This window comes from Myotis davidii, unplaced genomic scaffold (assembly GCF_000327345.1).
Source record: "Myotis davidii unplaced genomic scaffold, ASM32734v1 scaffold46, whole genome shotgun sequence".
NCBI lineage: Eukaryota > Metazoa > Chordata > Mammalia > Chiroptera > Vespertilionidae > Myotis > Myotis davidii.
Genome location: NW_006383006.1, coordinates 2,888,573 through 2,904,214, shown reverse-complemented (window position 1 = coordinate 2,904,214; position 15,642 = coordinate 2,888,573). Strand labels below are relative to the sequence as shown.

The following is a 15,642-nucleotide window of genomic DNA, read 5'->3' as shown; positions in this document are numbered from 1 at the left end:
AGGATGCAGAGAAAAAGTAACTCTCTTGCACTGCTGGTGGGAATGCACACTGGTGCAGCCACTGTGGAAAACAGTATGGAGTTTCCTAAAAAAATTAAATATGGAACTCCCATTTGACCCAGTAATCCCACTTTTAGGAATATATTCAACACCAATAAGAAAGAATATATGCACCCCTACGTTCATAACAGCACAATTTGCAATAGCTAAGATCTGGAAGTAGCCAAAGTGCCCATCAGTAGATGAGTAGATAAAAAAGCTGTGGTACATTTACACAATGGAATACATGCAGCTGTAAAAAAGAAGAAACTCTTATCTTTTGCAACAGTATAGATGGACTTGGAGATTAATATGGTAAGTGAAATAAGCCAGTTAGAGAATGATAAATATTACATGATTCCACTTACATGTGGAATCCAATTAACAAAATACACTGATGAACAAAATAGATCCAGAGACATGGATGCATGAGATAGACTGACAGATCTCAGAGGTGGGGGGACAGGAAGAAATTAACCAAAGAGCGTGTACCCATCTATGCATAGCCCATGGACACAGTTGGTGAAGGCCTGGGGTGGGCTAGGTGAAGGGGGGCAAAGGGCAAGAGAAATGGGGAAATCTGTAATATTGACAACAATTAAGAAAAGCACAGCCCTGGCCCCTGTTGCTCAGTGGATAGAGCATTGGCCCAGGGACTGAAGGGTCTTGGGTTCGATTCCCGGTCAAGGGCATGTACCTGTATCATAGGTTTGATTTCCAGCCCCAGTCAGGGCGCATGCAGGAGGCAACCAATGAATGTGTCTCTCTCACATTGATGTTTCTCTCTCTTTCCATCTTCCCTTCCAGTATCTCTAAAAATCAATGGAAAAGGTATCTTCAGGTGAGGATTAACAAAACAAACAAAAATAAAAAAGGAAAGAAAGAAAAGAAAAGCACATGCACACAATGAAGGGGGAAAAGAGACCAGAAAATATATGGCGAAATGTGAGCAGAGATTTCTTCTGGGATGGAGAAGAAATCAGTGACTATTCTCTCCCCCTTTTCTGTTCTTCCCAAATTATCTGGAATGAGCACAAATGCTCTTGAGTGCTACAGGAAGAAAATATAAAGGAGCGGCTCCCTGTCCTTAAAATAACAGGAACAGTGGAAAGAAAGAGATGCTGGGGCCAGCTGGGGTGACTTGGAGAGGATAAAAGATTAGGGGAAGTAAGTGGGTGAGGGACCGAGAGGGGAAGATGGGGGTCAGGGAAGTGAGGGCCTGTTTGGGGGAGCAGCCATCCATCCTGGGGCCGCCCTGAGTGGCCCTGCCCAGCTGTCCTTGTGCTCTCAGGCCAGCAGCAGAGAGGTCCCGCTGGGCAGCTTCTGTCCAGGCCCCGTAGCACTGCAGCCACTGTTCTCAGAGCTCCTCTACCTCTGCCTGCAGGCTGACAATTCCCTTGATTCCAGAGCGGCTGAGTTCGAGGGATCGTGTTGAGCTTTTTCGTGTTGGGCGTATTCTGTGCATGATCCCCTAAAGGGGGAGAGAGAAGACAAAAAGGGCCGGGAGGGCCGGACCACACAGCAGGCAGCCAAGGGGACAGGCTGGTAGCAATAAGTAGCTTATTAGCTCAGAAGCGAGAGCACCAGTGATCAATCAAAGACGTCTTTATTGTCTCCTTCCAAGATGCACAGTGGTTATAAAGGAGCTTCATATACCCCCAGGCAGGCAGGGAAGAGGAGAGAGAAGGAGCAAAGGTAACACTACCCCTTCAGGAGTCAGTGGGACAGGGAGGGGACCGGGAGGTCATGGGGGCAGGGGAAGGACTGCAAGGGGCCAGGGAGGGTGTCAGAAGGGGAGGGGTGGTCTTGAGGATGGGCTGAGGGTGCAGGAAGGCATCAGGAGAACAGGGTGGGACCTGCGGAGGGGTTGGGGGTACTAGGAGGGCATCAGGAAATTGGATCAGGGTAGGGAGCGTTCCTGGGGGGAGGTGGGCATGTCAGGAAGGCCTGGCCGCTGCTACGAAGACGTCCTTGTAGCCCTTGATCTCCTTGACTTCGTTGCTGCTGATGAGGACTTGTAGCTGGCGGGGTCCAGCTTTGAAGGGGTAGAGGTCCAGTTGGATTTGGATGGTGTGTCCTGCCACCAGAGTCCCAAGGCTGAAAGTAAAAAAGAGCTTGTTAGAGCATTGAGGAGTGACTGCAGTGGGTAACCTGGTCACCCGCCTTGGTTGGCAAGCACTTCCCACCTCCCGACAGCACAGAGACAACCTTCCCTGATGAGTGGGGGAGGGGGAGGGGCGGTATGGGTGCACAGAGGCACCATCCAGGAGGCTGAGGGCCATCCTGTGACCCCACGAGGAACCTCTTATCAGACGATGGCACTTACTCATTTGACACCTGCCCGTGGATGAGGCCACTTCCCTCCAGCACCATCGTGCAGTGACTCAGAGCCACCGTCTGGGTGTTGGTGAGGGTGATGTGGACTTTCAGTGGCTTGCCCACCTCAGCCCTCTCAGACACCTGTGTGGAGAGAGGACGGGGATATTGTGGGCAACTGACCTCATTTCTGCATTCCAATTCAGTAACCTCACTCCCCCATCCCTCTGTTGACCAGCAGGCACTGTTTATTTAGAGCTAAGACACTGCAGTTGGGAGCAAAGAATGTGAGATGAGAGTATCCAAGGTTAACACACACCCTGGCCTGTCTTAGAAAGAAGCCACCATCAATCAGAAATTGGCACCAAGTTGAAATCTTATTTCCTTCTCTACCATCTAGTTCCAGATGGCAATTAGCTTTCAGTGTAAGTGCCAGCTCCAACCAGCTGGTGGTGGCTATAGGAATGCTGTGTTAAAAAGAAACATGTCCCTTGTATGAGGGTGTCAAAGTAGAACAGGTAAAAGGAACAGGAACCCAGCATAGGCACACACATCATCCCCAGGTCTCTTACCTATGGGGACCATGTCATAGCCAACTGGCATCGGATCCTGCTGTCGCCAGGCTTCAGGTAAGGGGCAGGCTCTCACCTAGGCACCAGGCTGCCTGCACTTGTGATCCTGCCCCCCCGTTTGTGGAGGCCGCCTGACGTCACTTGCCGGGCAGCCTGCCCAGGTGAAAACCATCAGGCGGCCAGGTGGTTTCTGAATGGAGTCACTCAGTTCTCATTTTCAGTGGGGCTTGGGTGTGCTTCTGGGAAGCTACCAGGTGCAAAGCCAGGTTGGGACTAGGCCAGTGATGGCGAACCTATGACACACGTGTCAGAGGTGACACGTGAACTCATTTTTTTTGGTTGATTTTTCTTTGTTAAATGGCATTTAAATATATAAAATAAATATCAAAAATATAAATCTTTGTTTTATTATGGTTGCAAATATCAAAAAAATTTCTATATGTGACACGGTACCAGAGTTAAGTTAGGGTTTTTCAAAATGCTGACACGCCGAGTTCAAAAGGTTCGCCACCACTGGACTAGGCTGAGGGGATGTTTTCCAGAGCAGGAGGGGAAGGTGGGCAAAGGAGCTTCAGGGGAAGGAAGTCCTGGTAACAGGAGATGGGGAACACCCTGCCCTCCTCCGTGTATCCGTCCATCACTTGTATTCCTTCCCCGTCCAATGGCCTCGCCAGCTACTCAAGCCTCTGAACTTGAGATCTGAGGCTCATCTTTCATTTGCTCCCCTCTTCCTTGTCGCCCCCATCTTATCAGCAGTCGCCTTTAGAATTTGACTTGTGGTCTCTCTCAAATCTCTCTCCTCCACTCCATCTCCCAGTCATTGCCTTTCTTGTCTCTGCCTCTGCAAAGCTACTTCCTCACTTAGAATGCCTTCGTCTCTATCTCTGTGTAGTGTCTTCCTATAGCCTACATTCCATTTGCATCTTCTGTAAAACGTCGCCTCCTCTGGGAAGCCTTCGTGCGCTTCATACAGAGCACAGAACTGCGCTTCTCACACCATACGGCGCTTTGATCATCCATTTGGTGTCAAGACAGTGACTGTGTCGTGTTCGCTGCTGTCCCCCCAGCCCCCGGGTTGGGTGAGTCAGAGAGCCCCTGGGTCCCTTCTGTGTCCAGATGCCTTACCTCAATAGATAAGTGGGGAGGCTCCAGAGAGATATCTTTCAGGACCAGTATGGACCTCCCGGTCCCCTCCACCTCCGCGATGCCAGACACGCGAATCAGCTTTTCATCGGTCAGCTTGTTTCTGTAGTTGTTGTAGGGTAGCAAGAGCGGCCACTGTATCTCTAAGCACAGGTAAAAGACACCGTGAGCCTAGGGCAGTGGTCGGCAAGCTCATTAGTCAACAGAGCCAAATATCAACAGTACAACGAATGAAATTTCTTTTGAGAGCCAAATTTTTTAACCTTAAACTATATAGGCAGGGACATTGTTATTAACTGAATCAGGGTACTCCTAAGCTGGCCTTTGCTAAAAACGTCCTCAATCTGATTGAGGTCCGTTCGCTGAGGTCGACCCCTTCCAACTCTCCCATCCACACTCATCTTGTATTCTTGTTTTATCTATCTCCTTTCCGAAAACCGACTTCTGCGCATGGGCCATGAAGTTTCAATCGCACTGTATGTGCGCCCGCTCATGGTATTTTGTGGAAGAGCCACACTCAAGGGGCCAAAGAGCTGCATGTGGCTTGCGAGCCGCGGTTTGCCGACCACTGGTCTAGGGAACAGGTCTCAGAAAGAGGGGGGAGGAGGAACTGTGTGTGAGTCTAGCTGGGTGTGAAAGCGTCTGTGCGTATATATGTAAGGGAGACAGAGGCAGGCTTACCCTGCCCCTACTGCACCCAGAGGTCTCTGCTAGGTGTCTCCTGGTGGGATGGCATCCGAGGTGTGTATGTGTGTGGGGGATGTGGAGGTCTCTGTGTGATCTGGCTGGTCCAGCCCAGCTTTGTTCATGGCCCCAAAGTTCCCCTCCGTCCTGGAGATAACTTTCCGGGCCTGCCTCATACTCACCCTCCCCAAAGTCCAGGTTCAAGTGCACTATTTGCCTCCAGAGGGGCTGCCGGGTCCCACCCTTGTGCATCAGGGCCTGGGCGCAGAAGCGCACCTCCAGTCTGAGGGGCCCCCGGGGGTGGGCTCTGTGTGGCACCCTCCTGGCATGCAGCGTCAGCAGCAGGTCCTGGCCCCACTCGGGGGTCCTGGTCAGGTGAAGCCGCAGCAGCGCTGGCTGATCCCGGAGGCCCTCGGACCCCAGCAGATCCAGGAAGGGGGACGAGGCCCTTCTGTGGCCCAGCATTTTCCGGGATGCCTTCATGAACACAGAGCGCTCCTCGGGAGATCCTGGAAGAAGGAAGAGACAGGAAAGACATCAGTGGGAGAGGATGAGGGCACAACAAGCACCGGACAACTCACAGCTCCCCTCCTGAATCCCTAACCACAGGAAGAGTGCATGGGAGGCAGCACAGCATAACGGCTGGGAACATGGGGGTTGGCATTGCTTGGCACTGGGTTTAAATCCTTCCTCCATCATAGGCCTTTAATCCCTCAGTGCTCAGTCCTGTCATCTGTAACCTGGGGCTGCCTCCTTACTTCATAGAGTTGCCAAAACTTTGGGTTAAATGAATTGTTCTTTGTCATCAATACTGATGCTGTCATCACTATCATCATCATCACACCCAGAGGTTTCTCTCTCCCTCCAGGATCCTCACTTCTAAAATACAGGATCTCCCCCCAATATGTATACACACTTCAATAACTGGTAGATCAATTTTGAAAATGAAATGTATTTTAATAAGCACTGTTTTTATAATTATTCAAAGTGTGTGTATACATTTTTGGGGAATACCCAGTATTTTAGAAGTAAGGGTGTTGTGGGGAGAGAATAAGCTTTTATGCTCAAGCCTTTTAAAGCTTCAGCTCTTGCCCCCACTATGGGCTATTCAACCTTCAGTCTTAACCCCAACTACCCCAAACTGGACTTCTCTAGAACATTTACTGTGCATCAGAGGCACTGTTTCAAGTAGTTTCTGGGTATTAACTCACTTAACCCTCACATCAGCCCTCTGAAATACTGTTAACCCATTTCACAGATGAGAAAGTAGAGGCAAGGGGATAGTAAGAAGGTGTCCAAACTTACCAAGCTAGAACATAGCAAGCCCTTGAGTAGTATTCAGGTGGCCTGACTCTACCCTGGGAGCCTCCTCCACTGGAACATCTACTCCCTCCCTTCTACGGGCCCCGGAGCCCTTTCCCTCCTGTGCATCTACCTCTCCCCTTGCTGCCACCTCCACTGCCATGACAGAAGGAGTCTGTGATGTGACTCTAGGATGCAGTTGCCAGGTAACATCAAGGACTTTCAATTAAATTTGAAATTCTGATAAACAACAAATAATTTTTAGTATAAGAATTGCACATGTACTATTTGGGACATACTTATACTAATAAAATATTTGTTTATCTAAATTTATCAGGAATTCAAATTTAACTGGACACCCTGTATTTTTATTGGCTAAACCCAGCAACCCTGCCGTGGGAGCCATTCCCATTGGGAGGTAGCACAAAGGAGGTTATACCACCTTCCTCCCAAGTCCCCTGGGGCCCTGGGTACCTTCTGGGTACTTGTAGGAGCTGGTGATGTCCTGGCGCTGGTCTGATCCTACCAACTTGGTGCTGATTTTCTTCCCGATGGAACTGGTGTTATGGGCCAGGACTTCCTGGGCCTGGCCATCCCCAAAGAGCCAAATGACCTCATCGGCATTTACCTCCGCGTACACAAATGGGGTGTCGTAGGGCAGGTGGATCTCCCCTTCCCTGATGGCCTTCACGGAGGCAGGGCCACAGCAGAACAGCCCTGTGCGGGGAACAGGCATTGTGGCAGGCTAGCCTGGCTGCTGGCACCTGGACCAGGGGCGCTGGTTGGGGTTGTGGGAAGAAGGGAGATGGGATAGGGAGGGGCAGTGGCATGAAGGCCACTCTCCAGTTCCCATTAATTCAGCTGAGCCTCACAGCCCCAACACCCCCCTCCCACCCCCCACCAGTGAAACAGCAATCAGCATCCTCCTCCACACCTTACAGGTGAGGCAGCAACTGAGAGGTCCACTGACTTATCTGGGTGGCCCAGCTGTCAGTGTCAAAGTCAGGCCCCTGACCCACAGTTGTCTCTGCTTTGACTTTGGGAAGGGGAGGAAGTGGGGAAAATACCTCTTCTTTCTGGCCTTTTGCTCACGTGTCCTGTCACGTGATCGGCCTTTCCACAAAGCCTTCCACCATGGTCCTCACTCACCGCTGCTGGTTTGCTGGGGTGTGGGGTCCAGAACCTGCCACCCATTGAATCCAGGGGGGAGGTCTTTCCGGATCATCCAGCACTCGTTCCAGACGTGGAAATTCCTACAGAGAGGAAGAAGGCGGCCAGCACTCACATTCCAGCGAATTTGCCAGGTGCGAGACTCCCGGCTAAACTGAGTGCTTGATATCCTCATTCTCCTATATATTTTTTAAACTTTTTATTTGGAAGTAATTTCAAGCTTACAGTAAAATTACAAAAATAGTACAAAGAACACCCGTCTATCCAATTCATTGATTGTTAACATTCTGCCCTATTTGCTTTATCAGTGCCTTTCTTTCAGTACAGATATGGAGTATATATATAAATTTTTAGTTCAGTGTATATTTCCTTAGACTAGGGATCTTCCCTTACCTCATACATTTAATATTGACACAGTGATTTTAAAAGCTAATTTATGTCTATATCTCAGTTTTGTCAGTTGGCCTAATGATAGGTGTGGCATTCTTTCCACCCAGTCCAGGATCACGCATTGCAGTTAGTTGTCCAGTATTCCTTGTCTCCTTTAATCTGGAACAGTTCCTTGGCCTCTGTTTCATTACATTGAAATTTGAATAGAGTGTTGGTTTGCTTTACCCGAGTGGCCCTCATTTTTGGCTTGTCTGGTGTTTCCTCATGATTAGATTCAGGCTATGAGTCACAGACAGAATTCTACAGGAGCGACAGATCTTCTCAGAGACACTCCTGCTTCTTGAATCCGAGAAGTTTCAGCCTCTAGGATAGTGATGGCGAACCTTTTGAGCTCGGCGTGTCAGCATTTTGAAAAACCCTAACTTAACTCTGGTGCCGTGTCACATATAGAATTTTTTTGATATTTGCAACCATAGTAAAACAAAGATGTATATTTTTGATATTTATTTTATAGATTTAAATGCCATTTAACAAAGAAAAATCAACCAAAAAAATGAGTTTGCGTGTCACCTCTGACACGCGTGTCATAGGTTCGCCATCACTGCTCTAGGAGCTCAGAGAGGGACAGCAGCTAGTTCTCAATGCAACTCAAAGGTCTTACCTGGAAACTGGCTGGAAAAGAAAATCGGATTTGGGGTAGAGCGGAGGAGAAAGGAAGCAGGAAGAGACTAAAGATACAAAAACAAAGGACACACAGAGACACAGGAGACTAAGGCCTAGACAAGCACACGTGCATGCGTGCCAGCACACAAGCAGAGGGAGTGAGGCAGGGAGGAGGAGAAGTCAAGAGAGACTGAAGGAACCATGCAGGTAGCTCTTCTAAGCTTTGCCCTGACAGGGAAAACAGAGAGCAGTGCAAACAGAAAGACCCAAAATAGGAAGAGTAAAATGAGTGCAGAATTTAGAGGCACAATCGGTCATTCATTTGGTTGCCGGCTTCAGAATGTTCTCCCATAGGCTTCTGTTTCTGAAATGAGTTTGATGTGATGTGATGACCTAATTAGCCAGAACAGTCTCCTGGGCTGGGAACTTACTCTCTGAGCATCAGCAACAACATACTGGGCACACTGCCTCCAGCTAGGGGCAGTGGTCTCAACCTTCTGGCCCTTTAAATACAGTTCCTCATGTTGTGGTGACCCCCAACCATAAAATTATTTTCGTTGCTACTTCATAACTGTAATGTTACTACTGTTATGAATCGTAATGTAAATATCTGATATGCAGGATGGTCTTAGGCGACCCCTGTGAAAGGGTTGTTGTGCTGCCAAAGGGGTCGCGACTCACAGGTTGAGAACCGCTGAGCTAGAGAGAACCAGAGTTTCCCTACCCTCCTGCGGACAGAGCAGAGATCTGTTGGCTCCTTACCATACTTTGTCCCGTTTCTGAGTTGACAGCATTTCTGCATTTCGGTCATAGTAGGTATCTATGGTCAAGTTCCCATCCACGTTGTGTGCAGAACGGAAATTGGAAACAACACGGGTTGGAACACCTAAGCATCTCATTACTAAAGAGAAGAAAAGCACGGAGAATCACTGTAAGCCAAATCACTGGTATGCCAGGCACACTTTCTAACTTTCTAGCTGGAGGAGAGAAAGAAGGCAAAGATTCTTGCAGATCCATACTTGTAACTCCTTCATCCTCAGAGCACCACACCCAAGCCCCCAGACTTGGCCGCTACCTGTTCTATGGATTGGAGAGGGGGGATCATTTGAGGGTCACAACAACAGTTAACAACTCAATTTATCATTTAGGGCTTTTCCCAGTCATCAACTTCCCAAATTAAAAACAGAGGATCTAAAACATCTTATAATTTAAAAAGAAACTTTAAAACTTTAGTGCCATGGCCAGTTTCAGAAGAGAAGCTGTGTCACCTTAGGTAAGTAGCTTAACTCATCTAGGCCTTAGTCTCCTCGTATGAAACAAAACGAGGAACTGAGCCAGATGATTCTCAGTCCTGAGGTTCTGGATCTGTAATGCCACAGAAAGACAAGGGTTTGGCAGAGGTAAGAAACAAATCAGAGAATGGATGGAAGAGCAAAGATAGACTTATAGAGACAAGGGGAAGACATCTAAGACAAAGGGAACCTGCAAATACCGAGGCAATGGCCATCTTTGTTAAGGCAACAGCATCCTCTTGTGGCCGTCAAGGAGTGCTGCAAAGGCCTCTTAAAGCTGAGTTAAGATTTCACAGATGGAGTCACACGAAGTGGGCATTGCACCACCAGGATCGCCACCACACACACACCTGCACACCTGCCCCGGGCCAGATGAAATCAATCCAAGAGCCAGGTGTGACCTTCCAGAGAGGGAAGGTTTATCCCATCATCTGCTCAGAAGAAGCCGCTGTGAGGATTACAGCGCTTTGAAACGTAAATGGACTATTGAGAGTGACCAATCTTTTGGTTTCAATTTATTCAAGAGCCCAAAGAGCACCACCTGTCTTCAATCACCTGTCCACTCCCAGCATAGCTCCTGGGCTTTTTACAAACTCTTCGCAAGGAGGAGAGCTAGACCAGGGCTCTGGGCCTGGGAGTGGTGACAGGCTCAGAGGTGGAGCAAGGACGCAGACTTAGACCTCCTCCTGCTCATCTCAGGGTCCAACGGCCCGAGCCCTCCTCCATGATACCTGCCTCGCCACCCCAGGGTGAATTTGACTCTACTCAATGCTGGCACCGTCCTGAGCATCTTACAGTGAAAACAGATGAGTAACGCGAGGTCACTTGATTTGAACACTCAGATTTAAACCTCTCCTACACACAGCTGCCTAGCTATGCTGCCCCTCTCGGGAAAACCTGGAACTTTGTCTTTGTTCCCTGTCTCGGTCCATTCTGTGCTCCTTCATTCTCTAACTCACAGTCAGCCCAAGAGTTCAGCCAACGTTTGCTGGGCACCAGAGTGGCCGGCAGCACGGTGTAAGGTGCCCCTGCCTTGCACGGGGAAGACAGGCAGGCACCGCAGTACTCTCCGTCTTCCCTCCCCTTTACAGATAACCTGAGCAATGACTTTGCACTAGATTGTAAATAACTGATAATGCACAGACCATCAGTGCACCTTCAGGGTAGTTTGCAAAGTAGCAAGTCTCTGATGGGAGCTCCTCAAGAATGTCTCTGAAAATATCTGGGAGCTTCCAACTCTGCCTACGGGTGAGATCCGCTCTCCCCAACCTGTCCCGACTCCAGGCTCGCCTGGAGCTGAGAAACCTAAGCAGGTGGCAGAAAGAAGCTCCGTCAAGGACACCATGGGGGTGATCGCAACAGGTCAACCTCCCTCGTGCATAGATGTGCAGGATTCCTCAAGACTACAGAGTGTGCGGGTTAAGAGCCGAGTGCCCACCACTCCTGAGCTAGGGGCTGTGGGCCAGCCACAGTCAGCTCAAGTGAAAACAGAGATATCAGAGCCCGACCTGGAAGGGTTATCGTGAAGATTAAATAAGTGATTCTGCACTTCCATCTCCCCTCACTCACCGGTGCACATGACAGCTGCAAAGACCCAGCACTGTCCATACTTCACAGGCTGCCCGCCCCTGGCTGACCACTGCCGCAGGATGGCCACGCTGCCATTCCACTCCAGTGGGCTGATGCCCTGGGAGTAGTCCTCGCCCCAGTTCCCCTGCAACACGCCGTTGTCATCGTTGCTGTTGATCTGCAAAGGACAGGTGGGTGGGTCTCCATCGTGCCCAGGGCAAGCTCTGACTGACCTCAGATGGGCGGGGAAGCTTCTGTCGTTACCATGGCGCTCACCACCCTGCAGATGTACACCACGTCGTTCCGCTGCGAGTAGTCTTTGGATGGGTTCTCTAAGAAGTACAGGCTCTTGTTCAGGATCTCAAAGCAGATGTCTATGATGTCCTCTTCAAACTTCCAAGTGAGTGCAAGGGAGAAAAAAAAGAAAAGACTGAAAACGTCTAAAATGCTGAAATTTCAAGAAAGTAACAGACTTTTAGGGAAGGTGTGTAGGGGGGTGGGGCTTCCTATCAGACAAGGCTCTGCCCTGGAAGAGCTTATAAATCAAAATGAGAATTCTGCAACCCTGACCTGGGTGGTGCTGATGGGAAATACAAAGAGAGTTCAGAGAGGAAAGATGCTCATTGTCTGAAGAGATCAGAGAAGGCTATTGGAGCCAGTGGGCTTTGAAGGGTGAGGTAGACAGGGAGAGAGGAGGGGAGTCTTTGAGCATGGCGGGTACCACGGACAGGGGCCTGGAGAGTCTCATTTCTGGAGGACTTGTGGGAAAAGATAGGATGGATAAACACAGGGCAAGGCCTGTGAGGAGAGGGAGAAGCATGTGGGGAGCCTTTAAATCAGGTAGAGGGTTCAGCACGGGAGAAGCCAGTGCAGCTCATGGCATTCGTTTAGCATGTGTTTGTGACATGTCACAGTCCTTTTGGCTGCCAAATGCACTGGCATTTGTCTCAGTTTCCAAACAAGTACACAGGTTGTCACAGTTAAAGAACTGGGACGCTGATCTTCCTCCATAGGGCTCCCTGCTTCCCCTGCTCTTCCCTCCTGGTGTGTGGACAGAGAGAAGCTGCACCAGCTGTGGTTGGTGGTTGGGAGCAGAAAAGTTGTTCAGGATCTCAAAGCAGATGTCTATGATGTCCTGGTTGGGACCAGAGCCAGAGGTCCCCAGCTCTGTACACTGACTGGATATTTGATGTTATTGAAGAATTGCTGCTCATTTTGTATATATTGTGGGATTCTATTGTTCAGAAAGTCATCTTTTAGAGCTATATTCTGAAATATTACTGAATTAAATGCTATGGTAACTATTATTTGATTCAAAATAAATCCAGTGATGAGCTGCTGGGGGAGGTGGGGCAAGGGGGAGGAGTATAGACCAGGGTTCAGCAAACTTTTTCTGTAAAGGACCAAATAGTAAATATTTCAGGCTTTGCAGGTGAGAGGGACTCTGTCTCAGCTACGTAACTTTGCCCCCGTAGCACAAAAGGAACCACAGATGATACCTCAACAAATGAGCATAGCTGTGTTCCAATGGTATTTAATGCCCTAGCCAGTTTGGCTCAGTGGATAGAGCGTCAGCCTGCAGACCAAAGGGTCCCAGGTTCGATTCCAGTCAAGGACACATACCTTGGTTGCAGGCTCCTCCCTGGCCTGGGCCCTGGTCAGGGCTCGTGCAGGAGGAGGCAACCAATCAATGTGTTTCTCTCACATCGATGTTTCTCTCTGTCTTTCCCTCTCTCTTCCACTCTCTCTAAAAATCAATGGAAAATTATCATCAGGTGAGGATTAACATAAATAAATACATAAAGTGGTATTTATGGACACTGAAGTTTAAACTTCATATAATTTGCACATCACAAAATATTATTTTTAAATTCTTTTTCGACAATTTAAAAATGTGAAAATCATGCTTCGTTCGTGGGCCATGTGAAAATAGACAGTGGGCCACATTTGGCCCGTGGGCTATAGTTTGCAAACCCCTGGGATAGAGGAAACAAGATTCACCATAAATTGATCACTGTTGAAACTGAGGCAGGCTCATGAACATTCACTACAATTATGTTTTAAGTTGTTTCATAATATTAACAACTAAGAGGGAAAGGCATCTCCCTTTCCTTCCTTGCCCCCCTCACCGGATGGGAAATTGGTCCAGCACCGCACGCCCTGAGTTTTGTTAGCAGCCTTTGTGAGCCCATCTTCCCGGGGTAGTGTTACCTGCCCGTAGTTCCAGGGCCAGGAGGTGATGAATTGTTCATGACCCTTGTGCACAAAGCCATAGTCCATCATGATATACTCTCGCAGCAGTATTTCACTGGGCAGGTAGACGTCATCCTCTGAACATGAAAGCGTAATAGAGGGGGTAAAACCCCGAACCAAAAAAACAGGGTATAAAAATGAAAAATGGTAATGAAAGTATCTTGCTGGAAAAAGGAGAAGCAATGAGTTGATGGCAATAGAAATCAAGAGTGGACCCCTTAAAAGTCTATAATGTGTTTTTCTAGATGCCAGATATATAAAATGTATGCTTTTAAAAAATAATAACTATCTTTTCCTGATTGTAATAGCAGCAAGTTTGTTGTAGAAATTTGGAAAACACTGATGATGGAAAGAAGACAATGAAAATCGCTCTTTCCCACTCCTCAGAGACGCATTTTGGTATATTCTGCGCACTCGCTCTCTTTCTCTGCACATGTGTTAATACAATTACATATCACATTGTGTTCCATCTCCTAATCTATTTCACTGAACATCACACATTGCAAAGAGAGCTTATGGGACCAAAACCAAGCTCTTGTAACACTGTGACCTGAGATTGAAATTCTCCATAGGATGTAACAGATACTCAATAGTGCTATCTTTTCCTGAGGAAATATAAGATTTTTTTAAAAAAATCACACCATGAACATTTTCATCATGCACTAAAAATTCCTTGTAAAGATGATTTTTAGTGAGCACTAGGTAATGTATTGCATAGCTATGCAGCATTTTTTTCTTCTGGGCTTTCTAGGTAGAACATTCCCCATGGATCAGGTTAGCATTACCACCTGTGAGCAAGCTGTACCTGCACTCCAAGGGTTAAAAAGCAGGATGAAAGTCCCCACTGGGTGAGTCATGCTGTAACCCTGGCCTTGAGAGATGGCTATCTTCAGAGTGTAGGGACCAATGACTGCACTGGCTGGTGTGAAAAGGGAGACAAAGAGTGAGTTGGAGTCGATGGTGAAGTCAGAAGCACTCCAGGCATTCCCTTGTCGAGCCTGGGTGAGTCCAAAGGTGGCTCGGGTTCCTGACAGCTTCGTGGGTGCTGGTCCTGTGTAGGAAAGAATGACCCCAAGGTAAGGTTCGAAGTCTATGTGACCTTCACCTTCTCCCACCACTTGTTGCTAATGGCTTTTGGTTTAAGGTTTTTACTGCCACTGTGTGTCCTTGGGGAAGCCACTGAAGATCTCTGGGCCTCAGTGTTTTTATCTGTAAAATGGGATCATAATAGTACCCACCTGAAAGTTTCGTCATGAGGATTAAATGAGTTAATGTGTGTGAAGTTTAGTACAGTGCCTGTAGTGTATTTAAAGGTTGGTCGTTGTTATCACAACTTCAGTTTGCTGAGCTGGCCACATCTTTTCTTAACAACACGAATAGGGTGCTGAGCAGTAACGGGGTCCTGGGGAATCCCCGGAGGAGAGACGAAGGGAGGCTCAGGAAGGAGAGGTAGGTGCCCGACAAGTGGACTTTGCCTTGGGGAGGGTGAACCCACCGGTCTCAGCCACGAAGGTGATGTGGTCGGTCCCGCAGTGGAAAGGTCGGTTGAAATGCAGCTGGAGCGTGAAGGGCTGGCCCCGGCGCACGATGAGCCGCCTCAGGCCCATCTCCTGCGTGTGATGCGCCTTGTTGTTGCTGGGGCTCTGCAGGTCCACGGACCGGAGCTCCAAGGCTGCCCCTGGGAGAGAGGGAGGCGAGGTCACCGCCCAGCCGTGCTTCCCTGGGCTCAGCCTCCCCCGGCACTTCTCAATCATTTCTGTGGCACCTGGCTCTGACTTAGGCAAGGTTCCTGTCCAGATCTTAGGCCTTCTGCCACCCTGCTCCCTGGTTTCAGGGCTCAGCTTCAGAGGGGAATTCAGCAGGTCCTGGCCTGAGAGTGGGAGGACGATGATCCTGGTGACCTCTGTCCCAGAAAACAAATCGTTTCCAGGTAACTGAAACTTAACCTTGCCACTTGTGTTAACAATCTATAATAATAAAAGCGTAATACGCTAATTAGACCAGACAGCCAAATGACCTTCTGGACATCATTCTGGATGTCCTTCCAGATGACCTTCTGGATATAATCATGGTGGGGGGGCGTGGTGGGCGGGGGCCGAGGCAGAGGCCATTAGGGGTGATCCTGCAGACAGGAGAGCAGTTAGGGACAATCAGACAAGCAGGCAGAGTGGTTTAGGGCGATCAGGCAGACAGGCAAGCAGTTAGGAGCAATCAGGCAGGCAGGCGAGTGGTTAGGGGCAATCAGGCAG

At 48.8% G+C, this 15,642-nt stretch overlaps 1 protein-coding gene across 1 annotated transcript; it reads right to left on the bottom strand.

The window, feature by feature from the left end:
• Positions 1-1,782: 1,782 nt before the first annotated feature.
• TGM7 (transglutaminase 7) lies at positions 1,783-15,147 on the bottom strand. Its single transcript, XM_015557522.1, has 12 exons — positions 14,889-15,147; positions 14,199-14,438; positions 13,352-13,470; positions 11,405-11,533; positions 11,141-11,318; positions 9,042-9,180; positions 7,206-7,309; positions 6,531-6,773; positions 4,937-5,263; positions 4,053-4,213; positions 2,366-2,499; positions 1,783-2,136 (listed from the first exon to the last, which is right to left on the bottom strand). The coding sequence occupies exons 1-12, from the start codon at positions 15,145-15,147 to the stop codon at positions 1,977-1,979; spliced, it is 2,193 nt and encodes a 730-aa protein (XP_015413008.1). The 3' UTR covers positions 1,783-1,976.
• Between the last annotated feature and the right edge of the window lie 495 nt (positions 15,148-15,642).